At 40.0% G+C, this 25,364-nt stretch overlaps 1 protein-coding gene across 6 annotated transcripts in view; it reads left to right on the top strand.

Annotated features, from left to right (window-relative positions):
• The window catches only part of CLASP2 (cytoplasmic linker associated protein 2), a 178,645-nt gene that overhangs the window by 63,966 nt on the left and 89,315 nt on the right, over positions 1 to 25,364 (top strand). For all 6 annotated transcript variants that reach the window (XM_083379335.1, XM_083379333.1, XM_083379336.1 and 3 more), the window contains exons 9-13: positions 3,709 to 3,788; positions 7,287 to 7,379; positions 7,485 to 7,630; positions 15,527 to 15,662; positions 24,894 to 24,964. In XM_083379335.1, the coding sequence (XP_083235461.1) occupies positions 3,709 to 3,788; positions 7,287 to 7,379; positions 7,485 to 7,630; positions 15,527 to 15,662; positions 24,894 to 24,964 (526 nt within the window). The remainder of the gene's footprint in view (positions 1 to 3,708; positions 3,789 to 7,286; positions 7,380 to 7,484; positions 7,631 to 15,526; positions 15,663 to 24,893; positions 24,965 to 25,364) is intronic.

Raw genomic sequence — 25,364 nt, 5'->3', positions numbered from 1 at the left:
CATAATTAAATTTTCCCTGTAGGAAAAATAAAATTCTTTTTTCCCTTAAAAATTACTGATGAGAAATGTTAGCAGTCTAGAGAGCACAAGAAGTTCTAAGGTTGCAAAAGTTGTGAAACTGTTTCTCAAACTTTGTCCACGTCTTTGTGGGTTTAGTCTCTAAATAAACAAAATGCATGCTCAAAGTATGTATATGAGAACTATTTTTTTCCTGACCTTATTTTCATTATAAGCTATTTTCATGCCATTTATGTTTATGTCATCAAATTGCCATTGGTAAATATATAGAAATCTCAGGATTGTTTATAATTTTAGGAAAAGATGGACAACTGAATCAACTCATTAGAAATTAAATATAGGTGTTGAATGATGTTTGGGCAAGGAAGATTATAGTAACTAGATTATATTGTCACATCTGTATTTTTGAGGCAACATCAGGAAATTGTTTTTCCTAAAGTTTAGATTTTTTCTGAATGTTGTCAAAGAATAAATGTGAGATCCTAAGAGTTCTTTTTTCAGTATTTAACAATTTTTAGTCTAAAGATAAGAGCTGCAGTCCATTTCATGAACCTGACCCCTATTTATATACAAGAGTAAATAACTGACTTAATGATCACAATTCTGTTGCTAAGCAATTCAGTTGTTAAGTGAACTTTGCCCCATTTCATGACATTTCTTGCCTATTTTCTTGCCTTGGTTATTAAGTGAATCTGGCTTCCCCATTGATTCTCCTTGTCACAAGACCATAAAAGGTGATCATATGACCCCAGGATACTGCTGTTGTCATAAATACATGTCAGTTGCCAAGCATCCCAATTTTGATCACCTGGCTACAGGGATGCTGCAAAGGCCATAAGTATGAAAAAGTCATAAGTCACTTTTTTCAGCACTGCAGTAAATTCAAACGGTCAATAAGCAAATGGTTGTGAGTCAAGGACTATTTGTATCTGTCTTCCAAGCTCCCAGAATACTCTCCCACAAATTTATTCCAGGAGCTTGTTTTCCTCAAGTACAGATTTTCTGACCTTATACGAAGACCATGGAGTCTCCATTCTTCTAATTCATCAATGAAAATATTTTGGGACATCAATATATAGCATTTTCAGATACAACAATTAATATCTTTACATATTGAATCATTTTCTTTCATAACTTAACTACCATGCTTGTTGCAAAACATGTTTTCTAGTTATATACCTAGTTTTGTACAGCAGAATGTAAATAAAGTTTCCATAATAACAATAGCATATCTGTAGTATCTTTCAAATATGGAGTATCTTAGTATATTATTTAAACTATATTGTGAGCTTTATAAGGTTGGATAGTATCTTCATTTTGCAGAAGGTATGCTGAGAAATAGAACTATGTTTAAGAGAGTTGAACTGTGGACTTTCCAACGTTTATATAGTGGGGTTAAAAAATGTTTTATCACCATATGTCCTCTAGTGCAGTGGTCCCCAACCCCTGGTCCGAGGCCCAGTACCGGGCCGCAGCATGCCAGCAACCAGTCCGCACAAACAAGCAGAGCCCCAAACAAGCCAAACCACGCCCTCTCCAGTCTGCAAAAAAACCTTTCTCCATGGAACCAGTCCCTGGTGCCCAAAAGGTTGGGGATCTCTGCTCTAGTGTATTAGATGACCAATATTTTTTGCTATTTTCCACAAAAAAATATTTTACTCTTAAGTTTATCAAAAATGGCTGTAGGTAGCCATTTAGATTATTGAAGATGCTATTCGAAGTGTTAGGAATTAATAAATATTTATTTTTATTAAGGTGTTACAATAAATAAAATAAATTAGTTTAAAATCTAAAAATTTATAAGTTACAAGGATAACTGTTAATAATTTAGTGTCAGCATGTGGGCTTTACAGAGAAACTTAAGCTATAAAATTCACTGTTGAGAAACTTACCTTCTAATTTATGGTGGAACAAAAAACGTAAGAGAAAAATAAAGATAATGTGAGACTGAGGATCTTACTTTAGTTGATGTTAAACAAAACCTTTAAAACAGATGCATGAAGGGTTTAAAGATTGAGAACTGACTTTGGGTAAGGCTATATGCTGTTTTAGAAGTTTGTTTTTTCATTACTAAAATCTAGCAATGTACTAAAATCTAGGAATTTCAAAGAGTCAGAGGTTTTATTCATTTGTTTATGAGTGTGTGTTGTGTGGAGTGTGTGTGTGTGCCTTTATATTATTAATAAAGGAATTTAAACAGGCAGTGCATTTTATTCGTTTAGTCAATTGGTAATCCTATTACAAGAATGACAAGATAGCACATACAAGAATCACAAATTTGTGCCACCTTAAAATAGTCCCATGCCTGTTTGTCCCTTTTATTTCTCAGAAAAGGCTGACATATAGTAAGACTTATTTAAAAGTGTATATTTTATTAATGTATTTGCATTATTAAATTGAACATTAATTTTGAGAGTAATGCAGGTATTTATTATTTGATCCTTTATATGAAAACCTTTCATATATTTATATATACAGTTTCATTATTTTTTCATCAATACTTTTTATTCTTCATGCTGTACCAGATTTTAGAAATTATTTTAGTATTTTTGAAAGAGCAAGAAACCTGTACATAAATGTAACTCTTAAAGCATGTGTTTTCAAGAAGGATTGCAAATCCACAAAAAACTGTAGAATAGTTAGTAGCCATAAGTATTGAGAAAAAATAGAAAAAGGAAAAGAAAAGCGTTGCTTAATTCATGAAGGATGTAAGTAAACCAATCAGGCATCATCTTTGTTTCACGTGAGTGATGTATTCCTATCAATTACATTACTTACACATTGTCTTAGTATTCTCCTGTGGCCAGTGCTGTAGCAACTAGTTCTGTAGCAGTATTTTTCCTCCACCTCTCTCTCCCTCCCTCCCTCTTAAATATATACTCTATTAATTCTATTTTTCTTTTATGGAAGTTTGTTGATACTAAGGTAAGAGTATAATAGAAAAGAATTTTAAGACCAAGTTAATGATAGTAAGTTTGTTTTTAATACAGTACAAAGAGGCACAGAGAAAGCAGAATTGGAAATTATTAAATAGATATTACAAACTACTACTATGCTAGGATCACGTAAAATCTACAACAGAATAAATGTATGTTATTGTTTACAGAAATTTACCAGAATAGATAACATATAGTGTCTGAACCCAAGTCATGCTTTGATAAAGCAAAGACTTCAGATTTTGATTTCTTAGAGAAGAGACAAACCTGGAATCTGGGCTTAGAAGTAACAAAAAGCTTACTTTATTTTATGCTGTAGGAAATTTTGGCTAATATTATTGACTAATAAACCCTTTTATTAATAACATTGATGTTCATTTTGTGATGGCTCTGATCCTTAGTTTGTTTTATTATTCCTTACAGCTATAGATGCTTTCCTTTCTGTTGCTTCAATCACATTTAAGCAGAAATATTTCATAGTGTCGTTAGTTAGGTAGAAATTACGCAAATTACTAAAATGATATGTGGACTCAACATTCAGTTTTTCTGGGTGCACGAACATACTACCTTGACAAAGTAGATTTTCATTAAAAATTCAACTCATTCTTGTAAATGCTAAAAAAATATCCTGCAACCAGGATATTTTTTAACTGTCTGAAATTCTATAAACTATTATAACTTGATTGGTGTGATTGCTCTTTTTTAGCTGAACCTCATTTAAAATCTTGGCTATGATAATTTTTATTGCTTGCAGGCACTACCAAAGAAGGAGGAGCTGGTGCTGTTGATGAAGATGATTTCATAAAGGCATTTACAGATGTTCCTACTGTACAGGTAAAATGCTATATTTTACCGATTTTGGGAAGGATGGAAGGCTGAGTCAACTTTGAACCAGTCAGGATCAAACTCCAGGCTCTGGGTAGAATTAGCCATTGCATTCTAACCACTGCACCACCATGGCTCCTGTGTGACTCCATAATTGTGGCATCACAATTCTGTTTGCAACCATTTTTATAGATTGGCTCTGGCTAACCACAGGTTTTTTTAGCCGCAGTGCACTCAATACGATACAATAACATATTAAGCTATTAAACATACCAAATCTAGTAGCTATTTAGAAAGGTAAGGGCTTAACACAAGAACAACATTCTATACTATAAACAAAGTTTCAATATCACAAAAAGTATCCAGAGCACAAAAATGTGAATTACACTACAAATTCATTCAATACCATCATTAATCTTAGTGCAAGTCCTAGGAGAGTACCTAAGCATACACTTGTTGTAGAGCACGGCTTTTCAACCTTTTCACCCATTGTACCACTTTTAGGATATAGCAACATCTGAGTACCACCAGTCGCCTAGCAAGGTGTCAAAAATTTGATGACCAAAAAAAAGGAAAAAAAGTGAAGGTAGTCCTCGACTTACAACAGTTCGCTTAGTGACTGTTCGAAGTTACAGTGGCACTGATAAAAGTGCCCCCCAAGCCACAGCCAAGCAAAGATGCCTGCCCGCCCGGCGGTGCTCTTCCTCCTGTCCAAGGTTTTCATTGTTATGAGCATTTCTGTTGAGGATTGGCAGTGAGGGTGGGGAATGTTTGGTTTTTATTTTCCCCCCTCTGCTGGGTGGTTGCAGTAGGTTTTGGTCACTTCACTTGACCCTGGGACACTGACCGTCATAAATATGAATCAGTTGCCAAGCATTTGAATGTAAATTACAAGACTCTGGAGATGCTGCAACATTCCAGCTGATTGGCGCTTCTTCTGGGCTCAGAAGCGCCATGATCAGCGCCAAGCTCCAGCTGGAGCCTGGCTCTGATCCTGGTGCTTCCACTGAGCCCTGACAGCCCTGCAGTTCCAGCCGTCTCTTGCTCAGGCTTGTGCAGTGCTGCCACCGGTTCAGCTCATTCCCCTCCCCCGCTACCACTTTTCTAGGATGGTTGTGTACCACCTGCCAGGTGCCAATGTACCACAGGTGGGACCCCTACCACTGGTTGAAAAGCCCTGTTGTAGAGTTACTATTTTAATTTTTCTGAATCTTGCATCCTTGATCAGTTATATCCAAATTTGCAGTTCATTGTCAAAAGAAACATTTGAACCATTAAATTTGAGACCCGGAAGTAAAACAGACCGAGTGTATACATTAAAGAGTTGCTACAAACAATTCTCATTCCATTATTTTTACCACCATAATATACCTAAAACCAAAAAACCACCTTTCGTGGTCCTTTAAAGTTATAACAGCACTGAAAAAGGTGATTTACAACCATTTTTCATACTTACGATAATTACAACATCACCATGATCACATAATCAAAATTTAGACACTTCAACTGGGGTCATTTGATCACCTTTTGCAATCGTCTGACAAGCAAAGTCAATGAAGAAGCCAGATTCAGGTAACAGCTGTATTACTAGCTTTACAATTGCAGTGATTCACTGAACAACTGTTGCAAGAAAGGTAAAATGGGGCAAAACTCACTTAACAAATATCTTGCTTAGCAACGGAAAATTGGGGCTCAATTGTGGTCATAAGTCAAGGACTACCTGATCACAGGAAATGATGCATATTATGTTTGCATTTTTTACATAGGTGTTTGAAATTTTCACCCTCCAAAACTGTTGAGCTACAGAGTTGAACTATTTTTGCTCCTTTCACAATTTCTTAGTTTGAGAAAAGAGTGAATATTGTTTATCTGCTTTGTTGCTAAAAAGCTTGGAACCCTTCCTCAGGACCAAGCCCCAATCATTTTCTACCATTCTTTTGAACTTAAATTTTAAAGTGGAGCCAGGAGTGTGAGTTTTTTTTAACTCTAAATTTAAAAGTGAAAGTAGGAATACTCACTTGTCTAACTGCATGGGGAAGGGACAGGTATCCAAAAAAAGCTGCTTTGACTCAAAAGCCAAGCAGAAATTATGGCTCTCTGTCATTTATGAGAAACAAGATAACACTTGAAAATCAAATCTTTAAGCTATTATTTATGATATTTTGAAGTTTAAAACTAGCCGTGAAATATTAGCACAAGAAGAAATGCCATTTCCAAGCCAGAGAACATTGAAATAGGACTAAAGACTTTGGACTAATTATGGCTATTCACTGCAGTCAGCCTAGGGAAGTTCCAAGAATTCCCAGTAATCGATTCTAGCAGGTGAGGAGGAACAATAGAGCAAAAGCTTCTCTTGTTTTCAAAATCTAGTTAAATGCTAAGACTAGAAGTATAAGTAATTTAAAAGGTTGAGAGAAGTCTTTGCTCCTTCAAAACTGAACGCTAAGTCTCAGAGACTGCACATTCATAAGCCGCCTTTTTTAGGATGGGAAGCTAGGAGGTTCACCCAGTTCATCAATAGTAATTGCATTATTCATGTTAGTACTCAATTTCCCCTGCAATATATTAGTCCACAGATTTTAATTTTTTTAGGTTTGATCTTCCAGGTCTTTTTCCTTATACCAAAATGTAATGATTATTATATAATTTAGAGAAATTCAGGCAGTAATATTTTTCTAGTGTAATTTCAAAGTAACAGGTTTATTTTTATCTGTAGAGTTTATTTTATGGCAGACATGAAAATAATTATGTGATGCTTAAATAATTTTCCAAAAATCACATTTTTATAGTATCTTAATAATTTAAAAATTATTTTAAAAATTATTTTCTTATGTTAATATATGCTCTTGTGGTATTAGGTTGCCCTCTCTTGGCTGCTGCAGTATAAGCAGGTTGACTTTTATACTAATATATAAACTTAAGAAATCAACATTTTTATCACAACTTTTCACAATTGTCTTACGCTAAGTAATTCAGTATTCCAGAATATTTTGTGCATTTCACATTTTTATGTGCTATTTCCAGCCCTCTTTGGTATTTACTGAAACAGAATTATTATCTTTCCATCAGTGTTCATTTCAATGTATGTTTATTGTTGAAAAGTAATGTAATCTTGTTCAACATTTATAGTTTCCTTATGATTTAATTCCACAATCTAAAAATACAAACCACCTTGTTATATTTTGTTATCAATATCCATTTATTTTTCTTAGAATCCCTGTGCCGTACCAAAAAGCCAGATTTATTTCCAATTGTTTTCTCTGTTATGAAACTGGATTTTACATTAATTGATTCATAGTTCAGAAGAGATTATCAAAACTAGTAGCAAATAATTAATCTTTGTTAATCATTCTCTTGTTCAGCATAATAAGAGATTTCATGGAAATGTAAGGGTATCACATTGGTCACTTACAATTAGCGAGCCATCCTGCAAGATAAAAATCACATTTTTTTCAGTTATTTATTGGACAAGATATAGCACAAACTGACTGGAAATTTCCCTTTCAGATTTATTCTAGTCGTGAACTTGAAGAAACACTAAATAAAATCAGGGAAATCTTGTCAGATGATAAACATGATTGGGATCAGCGCGCTAATGCGGTATGTCTTTTTTTAATTTTACATATTTTTAAATGTGATTATATAATTATAGCATATTTGCATTTAGAAAAGTTAATATTGTTATTTGCTCTTTCACTATCCCAGCTTAAGAAGGTCCGGTCATTACTTGTTGCTGGAGCTGCGCAATATGATGGCTTTTTCCAGCATTTACGATTGTTGGATGGAGCATTTAAATTATCTGCTAAAGATCTCAGATCACAGGTGGTTAGAGAAGCATGCATCACAGTAGCGTAAGTATAGATCAAGAAAACAAAGTGCCTTGCTGAATTTACAGTGAGGGAAAAAATTATTTGATCCCCTGCAGATTTTATATGTTTGCCCACTGACAAAGAAATGATTAGTCTATAATTTTAATGGTAGGTTTATTTTAACAGTCAGAGACAAACTAACAACAAAAAAAAATCAAAAACTCATTTCAAAAAAGTTACAAATTGATTTACATTTTAATGAGTGAAATAAGTATTTGATCCCCTATCAATCAGCAAGATTTCTGGCTCCAAGGTGTCTTTTATACAGGTAAAGAGCTGATATTAGCAGCACTCTCTTAAAGGGTGAGGTATTAAAGACACCTGTCCACAGAAGCAATCAATCACATTCCAAACTCTCCACCATGGCCAAGACCAAAGAGCTGTCCAAGGATGTTAGGAGCAAGATTGTAGATCGACAAAAGGCTGGAATGGGCTACAACAGGGCTTTTCACCCATTGTACCACTTTTAGGATAAGGCACTCTCCGAGTACCACCAGTCGCCCAGCAAGGTGTCAAAAACATGACCAAAAAAAGGAAAAAAATGATAAAGTACAGTTAGTCCTCGACTTACATTTCGCTTAGTGACTGTTCAAAGTTATGATGGCACTGAAAAAAGTGACTTATGACCATTTTTCACATTTATGACTGTTGCAGCAAACCCAGGGTCATGTGATTTACATCAGATGCTTGGCAACTGATTCATACTTATGACAGTGTCCGAGTCATGTGATCACCTTTTGCAACTTTTTGACAAGCAAAGTCAATGGCTGCAGGGGTGCGGGGACAGGTCATCACTCAGGTTGCAGGGTGCCTGTGTGGGGGGAATCCATGGGTCTCTGGTGGAGGGGGGTGGGACTGGGGTGGGTTCCCTCCCTCTTTCCCATTGTCCCTTCTTACCTTCCTTACCTCCTCCTTTGTCCCTTCCTTCCTTCTCCCATCTCTCCCTCCTCCCTCCCTCCCTCTCTTCTCTGGGAGCTTGAGGTTGCTAAGTGAGGCTAGTAAATACTTGCTGCAAGAAAAGCAATTGGGAAGCGCAGCAGAGGCAATCCGCGTTTCTGAGCAGCGCTGAGCAACACACAGAAAGCAAACTGAAACAAAAACACAGGGACTATCAGGAATGCAAGATCAGTGTGTGCTCAGAAACGCTGAATCTCGAGTTCCTCGTCCCAAATGCTTGCTTTGCTACAAGGATAGAATTGGGAACGCGCAGCAGAGGGAATCCGTATTTCTGATCAGCTGACGACTCCGTACCACTGCCAACGTGCTCCAGTTGGCGGAGGTCAGGGCCAGCTGTGCAGAGTCGCCAACAGTTGGGAGGGAGGTCGGCACGTGTTTTTTTTCCTCCACATTCTGATGGCTTCGCCTAGTTTGGCGCAGATCAGAAAAAAATTGGGGGCCTCGATTCCCACCTGCTGCTGCGGGATGAGTCCTGGGGACTCATTGCCACTTTGTTTTCCCCTCCATAAAGAACATCAGGGAAGAGGAGAGGGAGGAGGAAAAGAAAATGGACAACCTACCTGCCGAGGCTGTCTCTGTCCCCTTCAGGCTCAGGCTTGCTTCTGGGGGAAGGTTGCTAACAATGAGTTCAAGGGGGGGCGGGTCCTCACTCTGCGGTCTTCGCCTGCAGGCTGCTGGCAAGCAGCATGTTTTCTGGCAGCAAGTGAGCTGGTAAACAGCGTGGGGGGGCAGCGGGGAGAGGGGAGACAAAGGCAACACCGTGTACCACCAGCCATGTGCTCGCGTGCCACTGGTGGTACGCGTACCACCGGTTGAAAAGCTCTGGGCTACAAGACCATCGCCAAGCAGCTTGTGAGAAGGTGACAACGGTGCGATTATTTGCAAATGGAAGAAACACAGAATAACTGTCAATTTCCCTTGATATGGGTCTCCATACAAGATCTCGCCTCATGGAGTTTCAGTGATCATGAGGACAGTGAGGAATCAGCCCATAACTACACAGGAGTATCTTGTCAATGATGTCAAGGCAACTGGGACCATAGTCACCAAGAAAACAATTGGTGGTAGCACACTATACCGTGAAAGACTGAAATCCTGCAGCCCCACAAGGTCCCTCTGTTCAAGAAAGCACATGTACAGGCCCCTCTGAAGTTTGCCAATGAAAATCTGATTCAGAGGAATATTGGGTAAAAATGACCAAAATAGAGCTCTTTGGCATCAACTCAACTCTCCGTGTTTGGAGGAGGAGGGGGAGGGGGAATGCTGCCTATGACCCCAAGAACACCATCTCCACTGTCAAACGTGGTGGACACATTATGCTTTGGGGGTTTTTTTTCTGTTAAGGGGACAGGACGACGTCACCACATGAAAGGGACGATGGACGGGGCAAGGTACCATCAAATCTTGGGAGACAACCTCCTTCCCTCAGCCAGGGTATTGAAAATGGGTCATGGATGTGTATTCCAGCATGACAATGACCCAAAATACATGGCCAAGGCAACAAAGGATTGGTTCAAGAAGAAGCACATTAAGGTCCTGGAGTGGCCTATCCAGTCTCCAGACCTTAATCCCATAGAAAATCTGTGGAGGGAGCTGAAGGTTTGAGCTGCCAAACATCAGCCTCAAAACCTTAATGACTTGGAGAGGAGTGGAATAAAATCCCTCCTGAGCTGTGTGCAAACTACAAGCAACATCTTGATTATCTGGACCCATACCAGTTTGGGTTTCAGGCCCCGGGTACAGCACAGAGACGGCATTGGTTGCGCTGCTGAATGATCTCTGCCAGGCTCGGGACAGGGGTTGTTCCTCTGTCCTAGTCCTATTAGACCTCTCAGCGGCTTTTGATACCATCGACCATGGTATCCTACTGCGGCGTCTCAGGGGGTTGGGAGTGGGGGGCACTGTTTTACAGTGGTTCTCCTCCTACCTCCTGGGCTGCTCGCAGTCGGTGTTGACGGGAGGGCAGGGGTCCACCCCGAGGCCTCTCGTTTGTGGAGTTCCTCAGGGGTCGGTCCTCTCTCCCCTCTTGTTAAACATTTATATGAAGCCGCTGGGTGAGCTCATTCGTGGTTTCGGGGTGGGGTATCATCAGTATGCTGATGATACCCAGCTTTTTCTTTCCACCCCGAACCCACCCAGTGATGCCCTCGACGTGATGTCCCGTTGCCTGGAGGCGGTCCGGGTTTGTATGGGGAGAAACAGGCTTCGTCTCAATCCTGCCAAGACTGAGTGGCTGTGCATACCGGCATCTCAGACTAACCAATCTTTTCCATCGTTAACTATGGGGGGGTGAGGTGTTACCCCCCGTTGATAGGGCCCACAACTTGGGCGTCCTCCTGGATTCACGGCTCAGTTTGGAAGATCATATAGGAGCCGTGGCCAGGGGGGCTTTTGCCCAGGTTCGCCTGGTGCGCCAGTTACAGCCCTATTTGGACCGAGATGCCCTACGCACAGTCACCCATGCGCTCGTGACCTCCTGGCTAGACTACTGCAATGCTCTCTACATGGGGCTGCCGCTGAGGACCACTCGGAGGCTTCAGCTGGTGCAGAATGCAGCTGCGCGTGTTGTGATGGGAGTCTCCCAATACTCCCATGTAACACCTCTTCTCCGCGAGCTGAATTGGCTTCCAGTTGCCCTCCGGGTGAGATTCAAGGTGCTGGTGATGACCTATAAAGCCCTAAATGGCATGGGCCCGGATTATCTGAGGGAGCACCTGCTGCCAGCGTCAATTTCCCATCATCCTGTGCCCTCCCACAGGGAGGGCCTCCTCAGGGTACCGCCGGACAAGGATTGCTGATGGGCGATCCCCAGGGGGAGGGCGTTCTCTGTGGGTGCGCCTGCCCTATGGAATCAACTGCCAACGGAACTCCAGACTGCCCCCGACCTTCGTTCATTTCACCGGGACCTAAAAACCTGGTTCTTTTGAGCTATCTGGTCTGGACTGAGGGGTTTAATGTTTTTAAATTGTGATTTTAAGTTTTTGCGGCTAGACTTAATTTAATTTAATTTTAATTTTATATTGTATTATTGTTAAATTTTGCCTTGTAAACCGCCCTGAGTCCTTTGGGAGTAGGGTGGTATATAAACCGAATAAATAAATAAATAAATAAATAAATAAATAAATAAATAAATAAATAATAAACATCTTGACCTCTGTGATTGCCAATAAGGGTTTTGCCAACAAGTACTAAGTCATATTTTGTGAAGATGTCAAATACTTCTTTCACTCATTAAAATGCAAATCAATTTATAACTTTTTTGAAATGTATTTTTCTGGATTTTTTGTTGTTATTCTGTCTCTCACTGTTAAAATGAACCTACCATTAAAATTATAGACTGATCATTTCTTTATCAGTGGGCAAACATGCAAAATTAGTAGGGGAATAAAATATTTTTTTCCCCTCACTGTAACTGTGAATATTGAGAGTCCTATTGGAATACACCAGGTGTGCCTTTTCCCCCCCCATTACTATACAGGTAGTCCTCGACTTACGACTATTTGCTTAATACTGCTTTGAATTAGTAACAGCATTCAAAAGGCCTATGAAGCACTTCTGACCATTGCAAAACATACCACTCCCATTGTAGGGACATGATCATGATCTGGGTGCTTGGCAACCTGTTCACACTTAAGAGTGTTTTCTATCAATCATGTGATCACAACCTGACAATATTCTCTGCGGCTTCACTGAAAGTCAAATGGGGAAGCCAGCAGGGAAGGTTGCAAGCTGCTGCTGCCTGCCAAGAGGACTCGCTCTCCTCTGTGGAGGCTTCAGAAAAAGCTGTCTGTTGAAGGATTTCAGTTCTGTTCCTGCTTCAATTTCAGCAATTCAAACAGGCAAAGAACTGAAATCCTTTGGCAGGGAGCTCTTTCAGCTAGCCCCCAGAAGCAAGAGGGATTTTTGGCCCCTGAGCAAAGAAGTATCACATGCCTTAGGAAAATGGGGAAGGCCTGTTGCAGGCCATGCACAAACCCTGGCTGAAATCTTGCTTGGATTTCATCAAGTAAGATTTTCAGCTCCTGTGTGGAGAAGCACTGCAGTAAGGTAAGGATCATGGGGTGCCTCATGGTAGGTAAGACCTTGAGAGGCTGCTTGTGTCTTTCCACTTGGGTTGAAAATCCTGTTTGGATTTTGGCAGGGAAGATTTTCAGCTACTGAACAGAGACATTTGCATGCAGCCTGCATCAGTATTCTCAGAGCCTTCCCCATCCACCTGAGGCACCTAGGACTTCATTTACTTAACCAACCTTGAGATGTCCTAATGACCACAACCAAGAGTGCCAGGATTTCAGTTTTTAAGAAAAGCCATCAAATAACATCTTGCTTAATGACCATTTCATTGACCGAGAATTGTGGTAAGTCGAGAACTACCTTTATAAATAATGTAATTGACAAACAATCTACAAAAACAATATGTTTTGTAACACAGCTCAAAGTTAAGTTAGCCCACTTAACAACTGCCATGACTTACAGCTATCATTCTGAGCTTAATTACAGTCATAAGTCAAGGACTGCCTGTAATAGAGTTTAGCAGGGTACCTGCTGGAAATGTTTGTTCTTGCACTCAGAGAATAAAAAAGTGTTTATTTTCTCATCTTCCTTCTTGTAATTCTGCACATGCAAAGCATTAAAGCATCTAGGTAAGGATAAGCTTCATATTAGATGGACACAGCTGGTTTTTATGAATAATATAAAGTGTTTAGCTTTTTTAGAGGTATAGGCAGTTTGTCAAAGGGTAGTTAAGGAATCTGAAGTTAGCTTGTGTATGCGCCACTCTTTCCATCATCCCTGCTTTAATTTAATGTTTCATATGCTTGAGTGCATCATTCACAGAAGAGGACAATCCAATCTCTGCCTCTAAATTTTGCTCTCTATATAGTTGCCCTAGAACAGATTTTAAAGAGTTTGATTTATAATTTAATTACTATAGCAAATTTGAAGATACTGGATGGTATAAGTATGTGTAAGCATATATAAAAATGATTGTATCTACTATACTAGATTGAATTCTGATTTTGTTGTAACTTTTTTAAATGATTTAAAAATACTGACATCTTGGTAAATGACATCTGTCTCAGGTGTTAATTATCTATAATCCAGCTGCGTCAAATACTATTGAAATAACTGTGTCTACATAAATTTGTTTACCTAATGAAAGAATTTGTCTTTTCAGTTCTTGCAAATAAATCCAAAAATCCTTCGTAGAAGTGTAGTTCCACTCCATTAAGCATTATGGTTTCTTAATATTACAATTACAAAAATTAAAAGAATGGTTAAAGTGCACAACTAAAATCATAAACAGACATACTTTATGGGGAAAATCCAACTACCATAAAATAATAACATAATACAGTAAAAGATTTAGGATACCAAAATGGATATTCTTGGTACCAAAAAGATAATAAATAAGCAAGCCATTCCTAAGGACATTCCAAAAGCAGAAGACCAACATTGAGAATGCCCACTGACTGAACACTGGAGAAGTATGCAGAGTAGGATCGCTACAAACAATTCTAAAGTTCTGTAGAAACCCGCAAGAAGATGTATTCTTTGAAATACTATATTCCCAAACTGCAACTGGCATGATTGGTTAATATAATATCTTGAATTGTATATAAGAAATGAAATTGGAACCAATAAAAATAACACAAAGCTACTTTACTAAATGTTGTAGCATTTAGTTTCACCTAATAGTTTTTTGCTGACATACTGTTTATAACATCTCAGTATTTCTTTCCAAAACAAGTAACTTTGTGCAAAGGGTGCTCATATTTTGATTAAAGCAGTGTGGTTTTTTTCAACACCTCTTTCATCTAACCACAATTTTATTTTCCCTTCAACATTATTTTCCCTTCAACATTTCCCTTCAACATCCATTGTTCTTGCGTGTGTGTGTGTGTGTGTGCGCGCGCGCATGCGTGTATGATCCTTATCCATTCTCTATGAATAAATCACTTCAGTATATTTCTTTCTGACTTGCCATTCATTTTTACCTTTGTTCCTTCAGCACTATTCAATTTTGACTCCATTTCTAGTTGTTTTACTATACAAACTTTTAAAGTAGCTCATGCCCAATGCATTTTACTTTTTATTTTTCTAATATAGGTTATCCTTGACTTACGACTACAATTGAGCCCAAAATTTCTATTGCTAAGCTAAGTGAATTTTGTCCCACTTTACAACTTATTTTGCCACAGTTGTTAAGTGAATCATTTCAGTTGTTAAGTTAGTAGTGTGCTTGTTAAATGAATCTGGCTTTTCCATTGTTTGTCAGAAGATTGCAAAAGAGGATCGCATCACCACGGGTCCTGCAACAGTTGTAAGTGTGAAAAACAGTCCTAAGTCACTTTTTCCAATGCCAATGTAAGTTTGAACAGTCACTAAACAAAGTGTTGTAAGTCAAGGAGTACCTATATAATTATAATCAAGGACTACTATATAATAAAATGAGCAGAAGAATGCTGTTAAACACAGCAATTTTAACTTCTTTTTATAAATACTCATTTTTTACAACACCTTTCTATTGCTGTATCTGAAATTACCAACAACCTTCCAGAGCAATCTCATATGTAGCATCTTTCAGTTCTCAAGCAAAGTATCACCATGGTAGGAATCTTGAATGAAAACTTAATTTTTGAAGGGCTGAGTACATATTATTTTTTTAAAAAGCATTCCATCATTCCTAACTGGCTAACGTTGGCTGGCTATTGTAATCTGGCTAGTGTAGGGGAAGGAAATTTGGATTAAGATATATGTGAATGAAATCCAGTAGGAAAGTTCTTAAAAATTTATGACAACTAATGGGTTTTGGAAAATTAAATATTCTGGAAAGCATTTTGTGATATAATGAATTGTTAAAAGTTTTTATATTGGCAGTTGAATGGATTTTGATAATTTGCTTTGTTTCATTCTTTGCAGCCATCTTTCAACAGTTCTGGGAAACAAATTTGACCATGGAGCAGAAGCCATTGTGCCTACTCTATTCAATCTGGTCCCTAATAGCGCCAAAGTAATGGCTACTTCTGGATGTGCAGCCATTAGATTTATTATCCGTGTGAGTATATTTCTATGTTGCTTTAAGAAGCTACTGCCAGTTAGGCATATAACTTATTGATTACTAATAACCAAGCATTATTTTCAGCAAAATAAATTGTATATTTGCAATGTGTAGACAATCATCTATGATAATAAAAATGCTTTCTTTCAAACAAACAATAAAAACCAAAATATAGGTAGTCCTCAACTTATGACCACAAATGGGACCAGAATTTGTGCTGCTAAGCAAGACAGTTGTTAAGTGAGTCTGACCTTTTTCCTATGGTTGCTAATCACTGTAGTTGAAAATGTCTGTGGAGATTCCCAGTCATCCAGGTCATAGTTGTCCCAAAGATGCTTTTTCACAAGACAACTGGACTTTCTTGTTTTTCTTCAAAGACGTTTCACTTCTCATCCAAGAAACTTCTTCAGCTCTGACTGGATGGTGGGGAACAGAAGGATTTATACTTCTTGCAGACAGCTGATAATTTGCATTCTTTTAGAGACTCGTTGAGGCCAGCTGGAGGTTTATCCGTGTTGTCAGGGTCACCTGAGTAGTACAAATGGGTGCACTACTTCGAATGCTGAAAGGACTTTGTTGTAGACTGGAGATAGATGATGTTGTATCCCTCCCCCTCTGTTGAGAGAGGGCTGTTCAATTTTGACATAGATGGCCTCTTTGACCCCTCTTTCAAACCAGCGATCCTGTCGTCCAAAATGTGGGCTTTGCTGTCTTCGAAAGAGTGGCCTTGTGTCTTTTTAAAGGCAGATGGACTGCTGAATATTGTCCTGATGGGTTTGTTCTCCTATGTTGTGTCATGCATTTATGAAGTAGTTGTTTTGTTTCCCCAATGTACAGATCTGCACATGGCTCACTGCATTGTACCGCATATACCACGTTGCTCAGTTTGTGACTGGGTGTTTTATCCTTGGGATGGACAAGCTTCTGCCTTAGTGTATTCTTGGGTTTTGCAGTGTGCACGTATGTTCTGTTGGCTGAACATCCTTCTGAGCTTTTCCAATATTCTGATATTGCAGTTGAGAAGTGAATCTTGATTGTTAAGTGAATCAAATGGTTGCTAAACAAATGGTTGTAAGTCAAAGACCTATAAAATCAAAGTGGATAACTTAAAATGAAGGTATAGGTAGTTCTTGAGTTATGACAGCAACTGGAATTGGAATTTCCATTACTAAGTGATGCAGTCAAAAAATGTGATGTCACATAACCACATTGTCTAGTGATAGCAATCCCTGCAGTCCCCATTGCTGTCCTTAAGTGAGGATAATGGGTTGCTAAGGGAGTATTGCCTCACAACCTCATCCCAGCTTCCAACAACTAGAAGTGGAAAAACTGGCAGGAAGTTGCAAAGTCCAGTACCTTGCAAGCAAGCAGGCAGGTAAATAAAAACCTGCTGCCAGATAGGAGAAGGAGCAAAGGAGTGCACAGGTGTTCAGTGAAATACAGTATAAATGCAGTGGAGCTTGGAATGGTTATTGCTGGTCAGCGCAAATGTTGCAGCATGACTTGGAGAAGGTGCATGAGGGATGTGCGAGAGGCATAGGTTGGGAGGGTGCACAGAAGTATGTAAAAGGCATAATTCAAGTTGGAGATAGTATGCAAGAGGCCACTTAGATCACGGAGGGTGCAGGAAGGTGTGCAGGAGGTACCATATGGGTTGGAGATGGTGCAGGGAAATGCACAAGTGGCTGGTACAAGTACAGGGGTTGGGGGAGATTGCAGGTGGGATAGACCTATCCCAGTGACTTGCAATCTTCTCTGCCAGCTTCCCCATTAAATTTCTGGAAGAACCAATACGGAAGGTTGTAAATGGCAATTAGATAATCAGAAGACATTTGGCAATCGGGTGTAAATGTACACAGGTTGCCAAGACCAGATCACAATTTCATCCCATGACTGAGAGATGCCAGAAGAGCTGGAACACCAGGGACTATGGTAACAACCGTATGGTTGGTGGTGGTTATAACTTGGAACAATTGCTGCTAGAAATGATCATAGGGACTTCCGGTTTGCCGATGTGGCCACTATCGACATTTGAAGGACGACTCTCGTCTTCCACATCCAATTTCGCGTCGCTGGGGGGCCCTAAAAGGGCCAAAAAGTCGCTCTGGAGGGGCTTTCGCAAGAACATGGGAGAGCAGCAACTCTCCCATTAGTACCTACATTCCCTTCGAACCAGCGGATGAAAGACCAGCCATAGCAATATGGCCGGTCACTAGGCTGTGGACAGCCGAAGTCACACTTACCATTAGGCAACATTAGAGCAGCGTGGAAGAGACTGGGTAAGATCTACCTCCCTTAAATTCCAATGTTTTTTCTACCTAAGTAAGCTGCTAAAGTACTTTTCTCCTCTGTGGAAAGGGAAGGGGGATTTTAGCCCCCCCTCCAGAAACAGCGGCAATTGAATATAAGGGAAGATTTTAAAAACATTGAAAAAATAATTGGATTCCAACTAGAATTTTATTTTTAAAAAACTTGTGGATTAAAAGCTTTTGATTATCTATTTTTCACTTCCTATTTTTATTTGAAAGTTTGGCATTTTCCTCCTAAAACAGAAGAAATAATTGAAAGGAATTTCCTAAACAGTTGGGGGACATCATGTGGCCAAACCTGAAATTGCAATCTGTTATTCTTAAAGAAAAGAGACTTGGCTGACAATTTTAGAAAACAAGATAAGATTCATGTAACTTTGAACACCAGCTGTGAGAGTCTTAGCTGTTTCCTATTTATTGAGGGAAAAAAGAACTGTAAAAGTTTTCAATTTAACTTATCACTATGAAAGACCAGGAACAGACTTTTACAACAAATTTTTGCTATGATGAAAATAACTTGCCAGACTTACCAATTTCTTCTTACAGCTAGTGATGAAATAAGAGCTTTTGGAAAAAAACTAGAAAGCATCTTAGATAAGCAAACTCAAACTTCAACTACAACTAATAAACTATCTATACAGAGCACAATAGAAAAAAATGAACAATTGAATATTTTGACAGAAGACTTAACTGCCCAACAAGTACAGACGAGAAAATTCGGAAAATAATCTGACAAAATGGTTGGAGGAAAAAAACCTACTATATAATTCAGAAGGAATTTGAAGATCAAACTGAGAAAACAGATGGAAGAAAAGATAAACAGTCCAGGACACCTACATCAAGAGGAGAAAATAACGAGAAGATCTGGTAATTTTGCCAGACCGCTCAACTTTTTTAAAATGGTGATTGGATGGACATCTCAATATGATATACCGTATTTTCCGGACCATAAGATGCACTTTTCCCCTCCCAAAAGTGGGTGGAAAAACGAGGTGCGTCTTATGGTCCAAAGGTAAGCGAAAACACTTATTTATTTTATTACATTTATATACCGCCCTTTCCCGGAGGACTCAGGGCGGTTTACAGGGTAATTAAAAACCAAAAATACAAAAGTTAAAAAACCAAGTTTAAAAAAGATTAAATTTATCCCTGTGTAAGTAAAACCCCACTTAAAATAAATTGATCCTCAGCCTGGGCCAGAGAGCTCGAAGAGCCAGGTCTTCAGGCCCCGGCGGAATGAACGGAGGTTGGGGGCAGTCCTCAGCTCCACTGGCAGCTGGTTCCAAAGGGCAGGTGCACCCACTGAGAAGGCCCTATCCCTGGGTGTCGCCCGCCGGCAATCTCTTACCGGAGGCACCCTGAGAAGACCCTCCCTGTGGGAGCGCACTGGACGAAGGGAACTTGATGCCGGCAGCAGTTGTTCCCTCAGATATCCTGGACCCAAGCCATGTAGGGCTTTATAGGTCATCACCAGCACCTTGAATTTCACCGGGAGGGCAACCGGAAGCCAATGCAGCTCGCGGAGTAGAGGTGTTACATGGGAGTATCGGGAGACCCCATCACAACTCGCGCGGCCGCATTCTGCACCAGTTGAAGCCTCCGAGTGGTCCTCAAGGGCAGCCCCATGTAGAGAGCGTTGCAGTAGTCCAAACGGGAGGTCACGAGCGCATGAGTGACTGTGCGTAGGGCATCTCAGTCCAGATAGGGTCGCAACTGGCGCACCAGGCGAACCTGGGCAAAAGCCCCCCTGGTCATGGCTCCTATATGGTGTTCAAAATTGAGTCGTGAATCCAGGAGGATGCCCAAGTTGCGAGCCCTATCAACGGGGGTAACACCTCACCCCCCATCGTTAGAGATGGAATAGTCTGGTTGACCCGAGATGCCGATATGCACAGCCACTCAGTCTTGGCGGGATTGAGACGAAGCCTGTTTCTCCCCATCCAGACCTGGACCGCCTCCAGGCACCGGGACATCACGGTGAGGGCTTCGCTGGGTTGGTTCGGGGTGGAAAGAAAAAGTTGGGTATCATCAGCGTACTGATGATACTCCACCCCGAAACCACGAATGATCTCACCCAGCGGCTTCATATAGATGTTGAACAGGAGGGGCGAGAGAACCGACCCCTGAGGAACTCCACAAATGAGAGGCCTCGGGGCGGATCTCTGCCCTCCCGTCAACACCGACTGCGAGCGGCCCAGCAGATAGGAGGAGAACCACCGTAAAACGGTGCCTCCCACTCCCAACCCCCTGAGACGCCGCAGCAGGATACCATGGTCGATGGTATCAAAAGCTGCTGAGAGATCTAATAGGACCAGGACAGAGGAGCAACCCCTGTCCCTAGCCCTCCAGAGATCATTCACCAGCGCGACCAGTGCCGTCTCCGTGCTGTATCCGGGCCTGAAGCCCGATTGGTACAGGTCCAGATAATCAGTTTCCTCCAGGAACAGAGGAAGCTGATGCGCCACCACACTCAACAACCTTCGCCAAAAAGCGAAGGTTGGAGACTGGACGATAGTTATTTAAAACAGCCGGGTCCAAGGCAGGCTTCTTGAGGAGGGGTCTCACCACCGCCTCCTTCAAGGCGGCAGGGAAGACACCCTCCTTCAAAGAAGCAGTTATTACTGCATGGAACCAGCCTCGTGTCCCCTCCCGGGCCGCATAAGCTAGCCAGGAGGGGCCGGATCCAACAAACAGGTGGTGGTGCTCAGCCTCCCCATGATCCTGTCCACATCATCAGGGGAAACAGGGTCAAACTCAGTCCAGATAACATGCTCAAGACCGTCCGATTCCTCCACATCAGACTCTGCCCAGTCAGAGTCCAGACCGGTCCAGATCTGAGCGATTTTGTCCACCAGATGATGACTAAACTCCTCGGCTCGTCCCTCAAGGAATCCTCCCTCACCTCCTGATTAAGGAGGGAGCGAGTTACCCTAAACAGGGCGGCCGGGCAATTATCTGCGGACGCGATAAGGGCAGCAAAGTAGTTAGACTTCGCCGTCCTTATCGCCGCAAGATAAGACCTTATAAAGGTTCTTAACTGCAATCGGTCAGATTCGGATCGGCTGGACCTCCAACCGCTCTCTAGACCTCGTCTCCGACGCTTCATCTCCCGGAGCTCCGCAGAGAACCATGGAGCCCAACAGGATCTGCGCCGGGTCAGAGGTCGCAAGGGTACAACGCAGTCAAGTGCCCTGGCGGCCGCCCTTTCCCAGGCATCCACCAGAGCATCGACTGGGCTGTGGGTAAGGGTGATGGGTATAGGCCCAAGCGCCCTCTGGAACCGTTCCGGGTCCATTAGGCGCCTGGGGCGGAACCACCTGGTCGGTTCCGCAGCCCAGCGGCGGGGGGTGGCATAACGGAAAACCAGCCGCAGGAGGTAATGATCTGACCATGACAGGGGGGCAATGGTTGGTGAACCCCCTCCCAGATCATTCAACCACTGTCCAGATAGGAACACCAGGTCGAGAGTATGATCCCCCACATGAGTCGGGCCCTCAATAACGTGGGTCAGGCCCATGGCCGTCATGGAGGCCATGAACTCCCGAGCTAACTCAGACGACCCTCCCAGTGATGGCAAGTTGAAGTCACCCAGGACTATAAGCCTGGGGAACTCCACCGCCAGCCCTGAGAGAGTGTCGAGCAGCTCGGGCAGGGCTGTTGCCACACAGCTGGGCGCCAGTTATGTGAGCAACAAACCCAACTGAGCCCAAGGACCACACCTCAAGAGGAGGGATTCACTCCCGGCCATCTGGACAATGGTGGCCTCCCGCGGGCACAGAGTCTCCCGAACAACCACCGCCACCCCACCACCCCTGCCCTGAGCCCGTGGCTGGTGTAGCACCCGGAAACCTGGAGGGCATAACTCGGTCAGAGGCACCCCTCCCTCCGAGCCCAGCCAAGTCTCCGTAATGCACACCAGATCCTCACATTTCTCCTCAATCAATTCATGAATGAGGGGAGCTTTATTAACGACGGATCTGGCGTTAAAATAGACCAGCCTGAGCTCAGGGACCTGATCACCCTCATCCCCGGGTAAGAGGGTGCTAACTGGAGGAAAACCTATTCAGGGAAAAGAAACTACCGGTACCTTTCTTTCTTTCTTTCTTTCTTTCTTTCTTTCTTTCTTTCTTTCTTTCTTTCTTTCTTTCTTTCTTTCTTTCTTTCTTCTCCGTTCCTTCCTTCTCTCTCTCTCTCTCTCTCTCTCTCTCTCTCTCTCTCTCTCTCTGTCTCTCTCTCTCTCTCTTCCTTGCTCCCTCCCTCCATCCTTCTTTCTTTCTTTCTTTCTTTCTTTCTTTCTTTCTTCTCTCTCTCTCTCTTTCTTACTTTCTTTCTTTCTCTCTATCTCTCTCTTTCTTCCTTCCTCCCTCCCTCCCTCCTTCCTTCCTTCTCTCTCTCTCTCTCCCCTCCTTCCTTCCTAGTATACCGGTACTATTTGGTTCAGAATATTTTTTTTCTTGTTTTCCTGCTCTAAAAACTGGGTGCGTCTTATGGTCAGGTGCGTCTTATGGTCCGAAAAATACGGTAATAATGCAAAAATTCTTCAATGATCCTGAAGCAAGGACACGGAAGATGACTTGGCAGAGGAAAACAGCTAGAATAAGACTGAAGAAGAATGGAGTGTGGACATATTTAGGAGGTTTAAAATAGAAGATATTTAAGTAGACAGGACCTATATTTAGAATATGAGAGATTGTTATGATATGAAGATAAAAGAAAAATGTTGGCTAATTAAAACCTAGATGTATGAATATCAATAGTTAAATTGAAATATTGAGTTGTTTATAAAGGTTAAATAAAGGTGATTAAGACATATATATGTTAAGAGTGATGTAACGTAATTAATATTGGATGTAGTGATAAGAATAAAATTATAAGTTTAAAGAAGAGAGTGGACATGAAGAAGAGAGAGGATGTATTAAATACTGAAATGGGAGAAATCTTGGTTATTGAATTTACAATATGTGGAAATTATAATGAAAATAAGAATATTACATTGTATTACTAATTTGTTGATATAGAAATGAGATAGATAAGATATGTATTTGGAACACTAGATGTTGGGGGAATTGTGACAGAGGGAATTTGGGTCAGTTAAAAATTTGGAAATGACAAATATTGAACGTTTAATTTAAATACTAATGCAAAATTAAAGCTGGGAAAATTTATAAGGTTATTGATGGTTTAAAGATGGAATGTCAAAATAAATAAAATATATAAAATTATTAATAAATGTAAGAAAACTATTAAGTAGCTGATGGATAGAATGAGAAGTATATTAATTTAGACAAGAGACAGTATGTATTAAAGGAAAAAAGAGAGGAAATATTGGCTGTAATGGAGACTTGTATTAATATACATTTGTACGTAATGAAATTATTGTAACCCAGACACCACGTTGTTTTTCAAAGATATAATTGTAACATTGGAAAATTAATAAAAAGTTTATTAAAAAAATAGAAATGATCATAGGATTCAAGAGTACCTGTAATTTATGTTAAGTGTGATGTCAAGAAAGATATGCATGGAGTCCCAATTCCCTTCTAATCTGTTGATAAGGTTTGAATTGTCTGTTTCTGCTTAAGGAAACATTCATCCAGTGGAAATAAGCAGCAGTAAATTTTGAATAGATATAGGAAGCACTATTTCACAGATACATTAAATGTGGAATTCATTGTCACCAGCTATGATTAGAATCTTAGCCTAGTAATTAGGATTAAGTGATATTTAGACCTAAACTGGTACTTAGATTTAAAATGTACTAACATTCTTCATGAGTAGTTTCCTTCTAAGAAACTATTGACTGTAAAAGCTGAAGAGCAGTGTGCTATCATAAAATAGGAGATAGGCATACATATTACGTGATAGAAAGATTATGGATTTCATATCCTATAGATAGATTTGCAGAATTAGGCTGAACAGTGTTAAAACATGATGATAGCCTTTATAAATCACCTGGCATGATCTAGTGATATACTCTAATTGAAACAAAAATATTCATTGATTAAAGTTAAAGATACCATTTGTTTAGCCTTCAGCATTTGTTAAATCCATTAATCAGATGGCAGAAATACACTTGATCATTTATGTTGTATATTGTACTTTTGTTTATTTTAAAAGCTCTGCTGTGTGCTGAGAAGCAATCGTGATGTTGTCCTCCAGATGCATCTGGCATCATCTTGAGTACTGAAATGTGGTTAGGAAGGGCTAGACTATTTTCAGCTTTATTAATAGAATAGTTATACAATCAGTATGTATCATGTTTACTTTATATAAAACTGATTATAAGAGAAAAATATTGCCTAAATACTAGTAGCATTTATGCTAGTTCTGAAAACTACCAGAATGGGGTTTGAGATGTTACAAATGTTGCATTTGAAAACATTTGCTAATTACATCAATCAATAAACATAAAAGAAGATGGGATTTTTTATCTTAATGTTCTGCAATATTTCATTCAGAATGCCCTCTTTTTATGTATATTGAATGTGGTACAGTATATAGAGTATACATTTTATATGGGACTATATAATTTAAGTACTACCATCTGGTATTTAATTGGTTTATTAATTAATTTTACTTTGATTAAAAATTGGACTTATGTTCATTTGAAGTCCTTCTTTGAGAGAAGATTGTACATACTTTTAAAGATAAACATTAAAAGAGCTGTTTTTAATATTTGAATTTTAAGAGATTGAAATGTATCCACCCAAAACTTAAAACCTATAAAAACCATATTCCAAATAAATTGCAAATAAAGTAAGACAAATTATACCAAGAGCCTTTATTGTTTTGTGTTTTATAACTTCATTTGTTTGTGAGACACTCAGGAATGGGTATACTGTACAGAGATTAATTTGTTAACATTGTTTCTGTTGAATCCATTTAGCTATATTTCAAGAGATGTTTTTTTTCTTTTCAGCATACACATGTGCCAAGACTCATACCTTTAATAACCAGCAACTGTACTTCAAAATCTGTGGCAGTAAGGAGGTGCGGCTTTTGAATTTTAACCTTTGAAGGTTATATTAACCAATGTTAGAAAAAATATGAATATCTCTAATAACAATTTTAATCTCTAGCAATGTAATATGAATTCTATCAGTGTCAAAACTATGATCTAGTAAGCACTTACTTGTGGGTAAGCCTCATAGTTTCATCAGGACATCACATGAGAAAACATGGATAAGAGTGCCCTATAAATCTTAAAACACTAAAAATTAATGATACCTATATTTATAGCCTGGCAGAAATCTGATGACTTTTGAATGCTGTTTGTATATACTTTTGTTTTCAGAATGTTACACTTTTAGGCAAGAATTGTTGATCCCCCCCAATAATCTGACATGAGGTACATTTTAAGGAATATTAATAGGCATATATTTCAAAATGG

The sequence above is a fragment of the Vipera ursinii genome (genome assembly GCF_947247035.1).
Source record: "Vipera ursinii genome assembly, chromosome: Z".
Taxonomy (NCBI): Eukaryota; Metazoa; Chordata; class Lepidosauria; order Squamata; family Viperidae; genus Vipera; species Vipera ursinii.
The sequence above is the reverse complement of the archived record's forward strand: the minus strand, read 5'-3'. Positions and strand labels throughout refer to the sequence as shown.